This window comes from Ochlerotatus camptorhynchus, unplaced genomic scaffold (genome assembly GCF_037179485.1).
Source record: "Ochlerotatus camptorhynchus isolate MF236.1 unplaced genomic scaffold, CSIRO-AGI_Acam_v1.1 ptg000391l, whole genome shotgun sequence".
Lineage (NCBI taxonomy): Eukaryota > Metazoa > Arthropoda > Insecta > Diptera > Culicidae > Ochlerotatus > Ochlerotatus camptorhynchus.
Genome location: NW_027040878.1, coordinates 2,349,292 through 2,363,010, shown reverse-complemented (window position 1 = coordinate 2,363,010; position 13,719 = coordinate 2,349,292). Strand labels below are relative to the sequence as shown.

The 13,719-nt window shown below is 39.7% G+C and overlaps 1 protein-coding gene across 1 annotated transcript in view; it reads left to right on the top strand.

Moving 5' to 3' along the window:
• LOC135710565 (diuretic hormone receptor-like) overlaps positions 1–13,719 on the top strand; it is an 85,677-nt gene that overhangs the window by 46,177 nt on the left and 25,781 nt on the right. The window contains exons 6-8 of the mRNA XM_065233180.1: positions 2,371–2,453; positions 2,603–2,713; positions 2,800–2,985. Coding sequence (XP_065089252.1) covers positions 2,371–2,453; positions 2,603–2,713; positions 2,800–2,985 — 380 coding nt within the window. The remainder of the gene's footprint in view (positions 1–2,370; positions 2,454–2,602; positions 2,714–2,799; positions 2,986–13,719) is intronic.

The window sequence follows — 13,719 nt, the reverse complement described above, 5'->3', positions numbered from 1 at the left end:
ACATCACGATGTTGGGGTTTGTAATGCTCCCAAGTGATGATGACCTGAAACAGGTCCCGGATTTTGGATTTCAGAGCCGCAAGACTGGTGGATCCCTTCGTGAAATGCACCAGGAACAACTGATCACGGAAGCTGGTGTTTTGGTTGGGACGCCGGTTCATCTGGAACACGGCCTCAGGTTGGAGCCCAAGCCACTCCAGCTCGGACTTCACCGCAGCAGCCTCGAACGACGGTAATCCACGCAAAACCACCTTCAGTGGCTTGCTCGATGGCAGATCATGCGTGAAGAAGTCCACGTTGTTGTTCTTCAGGAAACTTCCTATTTGTTTGTACTCCTCCAAGCTGGAGCACATGATTTTTGTACCGATGCTGCAAAGCTTGAAGCGAGGCAGCAGCTTGTGTTTTGCCAGTTCGGCACCCAGCTTGGCAACATCCTTCACCGGCGTGAAAAGCGGGGGAATCCGCTCTCGTCTTGCAATGGGAACAGCGTCACCATCGCCATTTTCTTCCGGGAGTACTGCATACTGGTTGGCTTGCAGTACACGTTTTCCGGCGTCATCCTGCGACGCGCTGGGCTTGATTAGTACCTTCTTTGAAGGGCCCGCTGGTGGCTTATTGGCACGTTTACGCACCATTTGTTTCGTGTTTGCAAGTTCAATTAAACTTGCCAGAACGCGAGAAGGTGGCGACACTTCTACGGCGCAACGCGACAGCACAAAACGAAACAAAATCTTATCGAGAACTCGAGCGAAAATACGGACTGAACAGCTCGACAGTCGAGCAAAGAATCACTGACAGTAAAACATTGAGCAGAAGCACGACAGCAGCGCAGTTTTATATATTTTTAGGTTCAAGCAGAACGATGTGCAGCCAAATGATACTCGATTATGATGACTGGGTTTAGGGAAAACATTTAGGTATTTCAGAAAACATTGAGAAAATTATCATTTGCACATTTTTCAAAAGTTTTTTTTTTATGGAAAATTTTTAAACTATTTATTTCAGCAGGTCCGTAAAGTAATATCCTATCGATTGGCGCATTTGGATTTTAATTTCATCTATAAACGACAAAGTTATAATCGTTCAAAACCTAACACTATTTCACCATATATATTTTTTGATTTGCACCCCAGTATAGTCGACAAAGACGTAGTTCTACGTCAAAAGATTAGGGAACATGTTTCTAGAATATTTGAAAACGATATATTGCTATCTTACCCCTCGTTTGAGTGATTTTTAAAATTGGGCACCCCTCGTCAAATATAAAACGCGATTATCATACTTTCAATAATTGATCGGAATCTTGCTGACCGATTTGTTCCAAGTCATCTATGAATCACATCTTTAACGCATCTCCAGACAGCTTGTTTCCTAGGCAAAAGATTGTTTTTGAAGACTATACTCTTATCTAGCTTCCTGATATCCGGGCTATTAAGTATTTCTGTCGAACGAATAAAATTAAGATTATTCTATCATGCTTTAGTTAGGCAGTATACGACCGACATCGGGACAACATACCAAACTTCATAAAGGGGGCGGTACCACAAAATTAGGACGTGTTAGGATATAGGTATTTTCAGGACTTTTACTCAAAAGCCTACAAGAAAATATGGTCAATTTTCTCAGTCCTAGAAAAAAAGTTCCGATTTGTTGCGCAGTGTAATTATTGATAATAAAATGAAAATGATTCAAATATAAAATCTATCATAGAACCACCGCCTTCAACTCAAAATTTCTACCTATGCTCTGTTAGGAGCACAAAATCCTTCCCACCTTATGGGAGACTACACGTCTTACACGGGTGCTCACTTTCCATGGCTGGAAGCTACTGCTTCTAGGAACATGCTACGAACATATACTTCATTCCAAAGGCAGACAATGGGCTTGATTAAATTAAAGCACCCGAAGCAAGTGAAACGATTTTATCGCCGTATAATTTGCCAGCTCTTCTGGCTTAGAATAACTCACGACGAGCCTTGGAGCGGTGTGAAGAAACGTTTGCCTAACTCTGTTGACTAATTTGGCTCCTGAATCAAACGTCCAATTTGTTAAAATTTAAAGGAAATAATGCTCCATCACCCATTCGCTGAAAGTCCACATAGCTCAAACGGCGGGGAAAATCAAATTGGCCCACCACCGAAGAGATAAATGGCTGGACTTAGCGAGCAATTTTTTTTCCCTCGCATCCAGCCAGCAGGAATCTGGAATGTTGTCCTCTGCGAGCGAGCAAAATGAATGGATGCTTTCAGAAATTAATTCTATTAAAAGTATATCGCAACGACATCACGAGACACATCTGGCTCGTCATTCCGTGTTATTGTCCTCCGCTCAGCGTTCTTTACGGTTTCCATTTAATTCTTTCTCTTCCAGGAGGTCCTTTAATCTTCGTTGGAGCGTGGGCCATTACCAAGTCCCTCTACCCATTCGACATGATGTCGGAGCTTCCCAACAAGGTGAGTGTGCTGCTGCTGCTACTGCTGCTGTGATACAAATGTTGATGCTACTTATATAAATTGCTAATGAATTGTTTCTGATTCGGTGAATTTATCGTCGTGCACAATAACCCCCGTTGGAATCCCTTCTCCCACACACACACACACAGCTGGAAATTGAATGCTCGTGGATGAGGGAATCTCACATCGACTGGATCATCCAGGGCCCATCCTGCACTGTGCTGGTGATCAACCTTATCTTTCTGCTGCGGATTATGTGGGTAAGTCGAAACTTTTATCAACAGCTCAATCGAGTGTTCTGCAGCGGATTTCAATTCAATTTCTCCACTTTTCCAACAATGAAAAGGTTCTCATCACCAAGCTCCGCTCGGCCAATACGGTCGAAACGAGGCAATACCGGAAGGCATCCAAGGCACTGCTGGTACTTATTCCGCTGCTGGGCATCACCTATCTGGTGGTGATCTACGGACCGCACGAAGGCGTCGGCAGTCGGATCTTTGCGGTTACCCGAGCTGTGCTGCTGAGTACGCAGGTGAGGCTGTGGTGGATAGGGAGTTTGTGGGGGGGCTTTCATTTGTTGCCTTTGACATTTCTTGTGGAAGGTGCTGGTTGGATAGGTTCAATACGAGCATTATGGTGGGAGTAGGGTTGAAAAATTGAAAATATGTACTCTTTGGAGAGGTAATATCCGGTTGGGGTGGTTTGTGCAATAGGTTGAGCCACGGGGTTTGAGGTTTAAGTATTACACTGGCCTGTTGAGAAGTGTTTTAATGATTCACTTTCAGAAAAATGTAGGGTAACCGTTTCCTGGGGTGGTTTTTACACATTTTTTTTATTGGTGTTGGATAAGTGTTCCAGTTTTGCAACTAGTAACAAGTTTTTGGTCCCGTGGAACCAGTTCCTGGCCATATAATATAAAACATAAAAATTTTAGACTCGGACTTCTTCGATTTGCATGAAGCTTTGCATAATTATGTGTTGGACAATCATTCACATTTTTTGCAAAAAATCGACCATTCTGGATCTTGTACTGGCTATTGGCTACTGTGATAGCGATTTTGAATGGGATTTTTATCCTATAACTTGATAATTCCATAACTCCATGGTGCCTTCAATATCGAGTTGTAGATAGTTCAGTTCACTGTAGTTTTATATTATTTTCTCATAACAGTCAGCTCTCACACCTGGACCCTACCCAACGATCCATCAAGTCATGGACCGGGTTCTACTTCCCTTCCGAAGGTTGTCTTGCATCAACGTAGAGAGAGCTAAGTTAGTGATGAAAAATATTGTATTACTATCTTCGTCGCACTCCAAACAGCGCATGGGAAATTCCGTATGAAGACAGTCATCTTTCATTTACGTCGTGAAAAAAAAAACTATCTCAGTACGTTATCACTCTCTTAAACAGGGTGGCCAGATTATTTTTTTCATTATCGGTAGCTTCTCAAAACTTTTGTCGGTAGTTATCGGTAGGCTATCTTAAGAAGGCTTTCCCGATACTTGAAACCTTTGTGAGCGAGGGAGGGGGGGGGGACTCTGCTTCAGAACAATACACTGTCCTTCAGCTCTTCTGCTTTAAACGTGTCGAAATCAATATTTCTAATTCTGACTACACGGAAAACAAAACATGCAGCTGTGTTCAATATAATAGGTTGTAACTTTGTTCTCTTAAGATCAATTGGGCTGAAACGTTCGCCACAGAACTACAAATATTTTCAATTTTACGATTACAAAATACCACATTTTTGGAAGCACCTGCCGGAAAGTGAGACACTGGGTAAAATTGTTCAAAATATTAGCAGTACTAATAATTTGCATTTCAACTCAATGTTGAGACTTTAAATTTTATATTACTCAAAATTCTAACAATCCCTACCCTATAAACAAATGTACATAATAGTTAAAAAAAAAATTAAAATATTTGCGGTACATAAGAATTCAAATTAAAAACAGCTAATATTTTGAAAATTTTTACCAGGTGCTTCCAAAAATTTGTTATTTTGTAATCGTAAAATTTAATGTATTTGCAGCCGAACGTTGTAGCTTAATTGATCATAGGTTAACAAAGTTACATCATGTCAAAGTTGAGGATTTTTTATGGAAATTGGCATGCGCTGCTATTATATTGAACACAACTGTAGGCAGGGCTCTACATTTTCGAAGCTCTAAAATAAACTCGTGTTTTTTTTTTCTCTCATACATACGTGTTCGACGCTTCATTTCTATAACACCTAGCTAGACTATCAGCAAGAAACGAAAATATAAAAGCAGGACGCTTAGAAGGAAAGGCTGGCTGTGGAACTTCTCGTCGTTGCTTTGCTCATCGCTTTCAATGTAACTAACGTCGATTTTCTAGTTAAACGAACCTCATTATGGCTTTCAATCCCCTTTCACGAACGCTCTTTCAATTTGTATAAACCTTAATAAAGATATAAAAAAAAAAAAAAATTGTTTAAAATGCGTTATGTCTCGTTTTTGATCATTTTTTTAGGTAAATATATGGATAGAAGATAAATTAAAAATATTACGTGTAATCTTCACGTGTTTTCACGTGAGAAATGCTTTAAATGTGTAATTTCATTTTCCGTCATATACGTCATGAAACCTCTGTTGATGTGTTTCATGAAAGAGAAAACTATCAAAGTCGTGCGCTTTTTCGCTCATCCGTTTCACCGAAGCTTGAAAGGAAGACCAATGGAGCGACGGGAGAAAGAGAATCGATTGAACATTTGTTTGTGCACGCCGACTGAGGTTCTAGAATGCTGCGAAGCTGTTCGACTTTAACAGAAAAAGAGAGCCAACAGTCTCTTCGTCGCATCGATTTGGTCGATTGAAGCTGATATTGTGACGCCCTGACTGTAGGTATTGAACATTTTTCAAGATTTCTAAAAATCTGTGATTCTCGGTAGGAGAAGTGAAAAATCGGTAGTTTTTAACCTTTTGTCTGTGAATCGGTAGGCATCCCGAAAATCGGTAGGACTACCGATAAATCGGTAGGTCTGGCCACCCTGACCGATAATGAAAAAAATAATCTGGCCACGCTGGTTTTGATTCGCTATGAAAGTTTGACAGATAAAATGAGGGGTTAATGGTTTTTCTTATGTTTCGAGGGGTGAATCGATTAGCTTGGGCCCGAGTACCAGAGCTGAGCCAAAAAGTTGAGCACGTTTCTTCGGAACCTTCTAGTCTTAGAGTTACCTCTATGATACAAGGTGGGGTGAAAAGTAACCTCCTTGACCACCAGAATGCGCTGCTGCTGCATAAAAGTTTATGGTGCCATGTAGTCCGTTCATATTTAGGCAGACATGTCAAATTTCAGTGCGATACTGTCTTTAGTTTTGTTTTGACAGCTGATTGTTGTTGACGTGTTTGGCATCATGTTGTGTATGGATAAAAACGGGTTTCGTTCTCTCATAAAACATAATTTTTTGAGAGGCAAAACGTCGAAGGAAACAAAAGAAAAGTTGGATAAATATTATGGGGCTAATGCTTCGTCAGATTACACCGTGAAATATTGTTCTCGAGAGTTTCGTGATAGCCGCAACTCCGATCAAGTCTAGACTAACATTTGAAAGGGGCGGAAGAGCCAAAATGTAAACAAACCATATTTTGGCACATATAGAGAGAACAGTTCACAAACTACTCGATAAACACGAAAAAGTAGAAGAAAATATCACTTCATATCATCAAAAACGTTTCTTCTTACATGGCGTATTTCCAACTTTCAACTCGATGATGCAACTGGTTGTTACGCCTTGCACCAGAACAACGAATTATATTGTTTTAATATGCCAAACTTATTGATTCTGTAGTATCTAGTCACGCCCGATAAATTTGAAACGCATCCGATTGATATTTCACGTGTAAACAACGAACAAAAAGAAGAACAAAAAATCTCCGGGCGTAATTCCACTCTCACAAAATTTGCGAACGAAGAATCAAGGCGGAACAACAAACAAAAAATCCCGATGGTGTACTTCCACGGCGTATCACCAGTGTTGGCAGTTCAAAGGATGGAAGATCTGGGGGGTAACAACATGTAAGAAATTATCAGGGCGTATGATGTTTTCTTCTCAATTTCACGACAAAGAAAACTTTTTTTGAGCTTTAAGTGATGCCTGATGATAGATTACACTATTAACTATATGTCAAGCTTATAAAATCATCCAGAAAATGGAAAGTCGTGAAATAGGATTAATTTTTAGGTCATCAAAATTCAGAAGCGATTTTCTCGATATGGTAATTTTGGAGTTCCACCCTTTTCAAATGTTAGTCTAGAAGTCCGCAGTGGCAGGCCCTCCGATGCGGTTACAGAGGACAATGTCGCAACCTAGCAGATACGGCAAAGATTAGTACTGAGCGCACATGCCATATTTTGGGCGAGATTCTGCATATGAAAAAGTTATCCTGCTGCTGGGTGCCGCGCAAGTCACTCCTGACCAAAAACACGAACGCGAGAGCACTTCGAAAGAGTGTTTGGACTTGCTGATGCGGAATCGAGCGGACTTTTGGCGTCGATTGGTAACTGTTGATGAAACCTGGATGCACTATTACACCCCAGAGAACAGAATGAGTGCCCGGCAATGGACTGAAGCTGGCACGTGTGCTCCGAAGCGGCCCAGGAAGGCTCGATGGGTCGGAAAGGTTATGGCATCGGTTTTCTGGGATTTTCATGGCATACTCTTCGTGAACTACCTCGAAAAGGGAAAAACCATCAACAGTGAGTATTACCGGTGGAAACTAACGATTTAAAATTGGCTCACTACTTGACTAGCCTGTTGGTCCCAAGCAAACGATTAACGTACCCCATTCTAGTGGAAATTTTAGTAGTACACTACACACTTAGATTTTTTCGCCGAGATGGGCACCACCGAGCAGCTCGGCTTTTTATTTAGCTGGATCTCAGTGAAAAACTTGCCGAGATTCAGCTAACAAACGGGAATTTTGCCGAGATCTCAGCTAACAAACATATTTTTTGCTGAATTTCCAGCAAAATAAAATGCCGAGCTGCTCGGTGGTGCCCATCTCGGCAAAAAAATCTTAGTGTGTATGTTTGTTTTGATTCGCTATGAAAGTTTGACAGATACAATGAGGGGTTCGTGGATTTTCCTATGTTTCGAGGGGTGCAACGATTACTGATGTTATCTGTCAAACTTTCATAGCGAATCAAAACAAAAATAGTGTAGTAATAGAATTTCAACTAGAATAGAGTACGTTAATCGTTTGCTTGGGACCAATAGGCTACTAAAGTGGTGAGCCAATTTAAAATCGTTAGTTTCGTATTGATTGTTGGTATTACCATAGAGGTAACTCTAAGACTAGTAGGTCCCGAAATAACGTGCTCAACTTTTTGGCTCAGCTCTGGTACTCTCTTCGGTCCCAAGCTAATCTATTCACCCCTCGAAACATAGGAAAAACCAATTACCCCTCATTTTATCTGTCAAACTTTCATAGCGAATCAAAACAAACATTGCGTAGTACTAGAATTTCGACTAGAATGGGGTACGTTAATCGGTTGCTTGGGACCAATAGGCTAGTCAAGTAGTGAATCAATTTAAAATCGATAGTTTCGTATCGATTGTCGGGATTACTGTGCATTATTGGAGCGATGGAAGGCCGAAATCGCTGCAAAACGGCCTCACATGAAGCGAAAAAAAAAATTGTTTTTGCAAGGAAATGTGCCTCTTCCAAACCTCAAAAGATGGCTCATCAATAAAAAATTCAGCTCACGTGAGGAAATCATCGACGCCGCGGAGGAGTATTTTCCGGAAAATTACTTTTCGAACGGGATCATGAAGTTGAAAAATCGTTGGAATAAGTGTATCGAGCTATAAGCATAGAGGTAACTCTAAGACCACTGGGTTCCGAAGAAAATCATTATTATTTTTGGCTCACTCAGTACCAGAACAACGGTCCCAAGCAGTCCCAAGCTATTTCACTCACCCCTGCATGTTCTGCATGAATCCACACACCCCTGATGTTATCTGTCAAACTTTCATAGCGGATCAAAACAAACATAGTGTAGTAATAGAATTTCAACTAGAATAGGGTACGTTAATCGTTTGCTTGGGACCAATAGGCTACTAAAGTGGTGAGCCAATTTAAAATCGTTAGTTTCGTATTGATTGTTGCTATAAGGGGACTAGATTGAATAATATAAAAAAAAATGTTATTTTTTTTTTCAATTCCAAATGAGGTTACTTTTTACCCCACCTAGTACATTATGTTAAAACAAATTAGAATGGTAATAAATCGGTTTCAAACCACGAACGTCGTGATTACCAGGCTTGTGTCTTCCCCACTGGCACAGGAGTGGAACTACGGATCGGAAAGTGGCTCCACTTGTTTTTTGCAAACACTAGCGCATCTGGCGGTAGAAGGCATCTTCTGCCTGCAGTTAAGATAGGCAGCATCCTATGATAGTGTGAGTGCACATAGAAAGCCCGTGTGGAACGCTACCACAATACATCGCTTGTTGAGCAGACAAACGAAGCACCTTTTGATTCACCGATTTGTTTGCACTTCCCCTTCTGTTCTGTGCCACTGGTCTATCAACGCTTAGGAGAATCGAAAGGCTAAAAGAAAATAAGAAGCGCTCATATTACGGTAACTACTTAAGTAACATTGTAAGTTTTATGAAGCAATACAAACCTACTATATAACAACATTAATAAAACCCTAACCTACTTTGCCATTGATGAATCCACCAAAACCTCATTAAGACTAGAATCTGTCTACTTGGTCCATGCTGGCGAAGGTTCTGAAGGGTATATTTTCGAAGCTCTCCAGCTCTTCAAGATCGATTTACTGCAAAAAGCTTGTATGACGAACGTATTAAGAACCATTTGAAGCCCGTATTTAAGCTACAATAAAAGCTATTTGGCAACAATAAAAACCTTTTTCAAGCCATATCCCTAGCCGCTTGCTAAATCCTCTAGAGAACATCATCAATCAAGTTCGAAAAGGATTCTCAAATACCATCCGATTTTTTTATCTAGTTTGTTTATGAGACGTTTTGTTAGGCTCAATCACGTTAGCTTTACGGAGCCGATAATTCATTTTGTTTTTAACAAAATTCACTTAATTCAATGTCTAGTAGGAGTTGGGCCGAATATTCGCGGCTTACCCGAGGTTAGAGGAGTACATTGTCGAAGGATAGGAAAAGGGGAGGAGCTTGAAGGGGTTGGGTTTCGTTGTCTCATCAGAGCGATGTCGCCAGTATGAACGGTAGTGTGGTTCTAGATTCGTCAAGAGTTCGATCGGCTATGGTGACCAATGGGCGACGATGAGACTCATCGAGACGGGGGACAAGACAAACAAAAACTAATAATTCCTATACTAGACATTTGCAGAAACACATAAATCGACTGCATATTGCACAGATCGCGGGTACCCAATACGTATCTGGGGTGTTGTCTTCCTTGGGCCTCGAGGGTATTCAAAGGTCGCTCTCTGGTGGCGTCATTATCCGTGCATTGCCTTACTGCGAGATCGTTGTCATCGTAACCGTTTCCACGCCGACAGATGTTGCTGTTCACGAGGTTTATTCTATTGAGATGAGCATCTAGCGAGTAGTGGTTGGACTTAAGTCTACTCATTACGCGGATGATGTCACGACTTAAGCCCAAGCATTTAAACCACGCCCCCGAAGAAACATTAGGAATAATTGAACATAACCACCGTCCAAGATTTCCAGTGTCCCAAACGGTTTTCCAACTCGAAGGGGTTCCATCCGATCTCAACAAAATAATTGAAATATTAATTGATCAAATAAAAATCGTATTCAATTTCCAAAATTATCAACATTGTTCCCATAAAGTGGCCTAGTTGCAGGTGCCAAATTAAATCTTATGCGAAGTCATCAGCATCGAAAAAATAATTCCGGCCTCGGAAAACGTCGATTTTCATATTATTTATAATTGAGAAAAAAAAATTAATTATTCTTCAGACTGATCATTAAATTCAGCCGAGATAGGGGAAATGGCTCTAATGTTGGCCTGTGGATCTACAATTGGACCCATCGCTAAGAAACTAATATTTATCAATTTTGTCTAGATGAACGCGTCATTGGGATGATACTAATGGATATTTTTAGTCGCTATTGAAAATCTAGTCGATTGCTGAATTTATGTATGGGCCCAAATTAGGGGCATTTAGGCTGACATTACATATATTTCCCCCTTTTTTTTATTATTATCGTATTTCAAATATCTGATCATTGCTAATTTGACCAAAATAAAGTTATATCCAAGGAAATGCACATTGAAAGCGAAGATTGTAAAAACCTAACAACATAATACGCCTTTTTAATAGAAACTAAACGATCGATTCAACCTCTGGTGGTGAATAGGAAAACGTCAAAAAGAGTGTTGTGAGTGAGCAGAAATTTCTACCGTGATACAGGAAACGGAACACTTTTTTACTTTTCCTGATAAATTGATTTATCTGAGATGATCCAAAACTTGATCTACAGTTGAAAAATTTAATTCTGTAACGTTTTTGCAAAGATCCGATGGTGTTCAGGAATATTTTTTGTTGAGAAAAATTTAAAATTAGAATAGTGCCTTAGTGGTTATGATCTTCCGGATTTCTTGTGTGTGAATAGTTAACGTACAAATCAGTTCAGATCTGTGGAAAATCGTACAATAAGACAATTACCGATGGAAATTGGCAAGATATTGAATTAAAAATGCTTTAATTTGCGTTGTGAAAAATAGTTGTTCTGATGTAAACAAACGGTTTGGTTGACGTTTCTTCTCGAACTCGCGTGGCGCACTCTACGTTGGTGGTGCATTAAAAAGGCCTATTGTAATATAGAGATTAGTGACGTTTAACGCACGCACACTAGCGGGAGCCACGCCGTGTAAAGTTGTTTATTATTTTCCCCTGGCTAACCTAAAAAATGTATGAAAGTAGATCAGTCAAAATGAGTTTGACATCGATTTGTTATGTATTTTCCTCGGATATTAATATACTAACACGCTCTCAGATATCGCACCAATACAACCGGACGTGAAAATCTCTATGGCGGTGGCTTAAAAGTTGGGTTTCATCGAGGGGGGGAAACACATCTAAATCTCAATTCTAGATGCTCAACAAATCTCACACTAGCGAATAAATCTTCGAAAAATCTTCTTTCATTTCTCGCATCTTCTTGCATCGCGCATCATATTTGTGCAGGAAATCTTCAGAATTGTCATCAATCTTCTTTCTATTTGCGTGCAGCTTACCACAAAAACACATTTTTCTTGCATCGTAGATAGAGTTGCCCCCTCGGGTTTCATGGGCCATTTGTGAAAAAGTTGTTTTTCTTTAATGAAATCCCTAACAAATTCATAAGGTTTTAAAATGGCATTTATGAAGAAAGCTTGCTGAATGAATTGTATTTACCAAAACCCATTTTGCTTGATCCCAACCCGTTCAGATTTATGGCAGCATTTATGGAGGCAAAGTTGCCTGCAAAAAGTTAAACGCCAAAGTTTGTTTATCTTTCGATAGTTGCGTTGTGCGACCATTGCAATGAGGGTTTACTCCAGCATTCTTTTAGGCAACTTTCTCCCGCTATATTGGAAGTAGTTACTTAGGAAGTGTGTGGTACTGTTTTGACACATTTCGCATATATAATGGAACAGCTGAAAGCTCAATCGTTCCCGTAAAAGATCTTCTTCTTCCGGATGGTTCCCGAAGTGCACCATCAAAAGATGCATTGTAAATTAAGTACGCTTGAATTAAATTTTGAACCTTTCGCTGAATAAAATCACTGCTATGCATCGGAAACCAGCCAATCTCCACTTACTGACAGTTCCATTGGTTTGCTGTCGGTACAAATGCAAATTATTTCGTTCGTCCGATCTGGAGATGGCTGGTCTGTTTTTAGAGTGTTTCATAAAGGAGACGTTCAACTCCGGTCAGCACGTGATGCAAACGCCAGATGCTTAGTCGTTGCTGAAATTGACTTCCCTTCGGTCGTTAACATCGGTTGAATTTTGCATCCTACTTCGTCTACCCTTCCAGATTTCCTTGTCATAAATTTTACTTTTATTCACTATGAGGATCCAACTTTTAAGTTCAATTTGTAAACAGAGTAATTTGGGATTTTATGATACAATTTAACAAGTCCAAACAACAACAGCTTTTAGCTCTCATTTAAAACCGAATGGATTTGTGGTTGCTTTTATAATGAAAGAACATCTTTATAGAGTATTTTGTCAAGACATTAATAAACAATTGCTAATGGAGTTTAGGTTTGATTAACAAAATAGTTTTATGGAGGGGTTGAGAGCTGCTTAAAATTTTATTTTTAAAACAAGACAGTTTTTGACTTTCAAGGTTGTTAAAACAGCAATAAAAATTAAATGCTGTCATTAAACTAAATTGATTGTTCATTGCCGTTATAAAACCATCATAAATCAGAGTGGATGCCAAGTAGCTGCTGTATTGTTACTTGGGTAGTCTGCTCACAAGGTTTGACGATATATCAGTACTAAACAATTTAATAAACCCTAGCATGATTTACCCCCGGCTCTGGCGAATGCCCCCCTTTTTGCCGATTTTTATAAACACCAGTTTTCATTTTCATATATCTCTGGAACCAATACAGATACATTGAGCAGCCTTTTTGAAGCATTTTGATCGTACAATCAGCCTCAGAGAATCGCTTTTTAATTTGTTTTTACAAATCCCTCCAGATAACTTTCATGGCAGGATCGCGTGTTCTTTGATATTGTCTCCTACGGACATTTTTAAGACGGATCAAGAGCAGAAGATCGTCGTCTATTATAATTGTATCGAATTTAACCTCGCATTTTGGAACTGAGGCAGCTCTTGCTTCAACTATAGAAGTAGTCAGAGATTCAAGAGCATAATTAATTTTATCTTTGGTTTGCAAAGGAATGTTTGGATTGAAGTTATATTCCATAAATGTTCGATATTGCTCCCAATCAGCTCTATGGTAATTGAAAGTAGAGCTGTTGGGATTAGAAATTATTTCTTGGGATATTTCAAAAGATACTGGAAGGTGATCAGAACTGAAGTCAGCATGGGTAACCAATTGGCTACAAAATTGACATGAATCAGTTAAGACCAAAGCAATAGTTGAGGGATTTCTTGCAGAAGAAAAGCATGTTGGGCTGTTTGGATATTGAATAGTGTAATAACCTGCAGAACAATCATCAAACAGAATATTACCATTGGAATTGCTTTGAGCATTATTCCATGAGCGGTGTTTTGCATTAAAATCACCAATAATGAAGAATTTAGACCT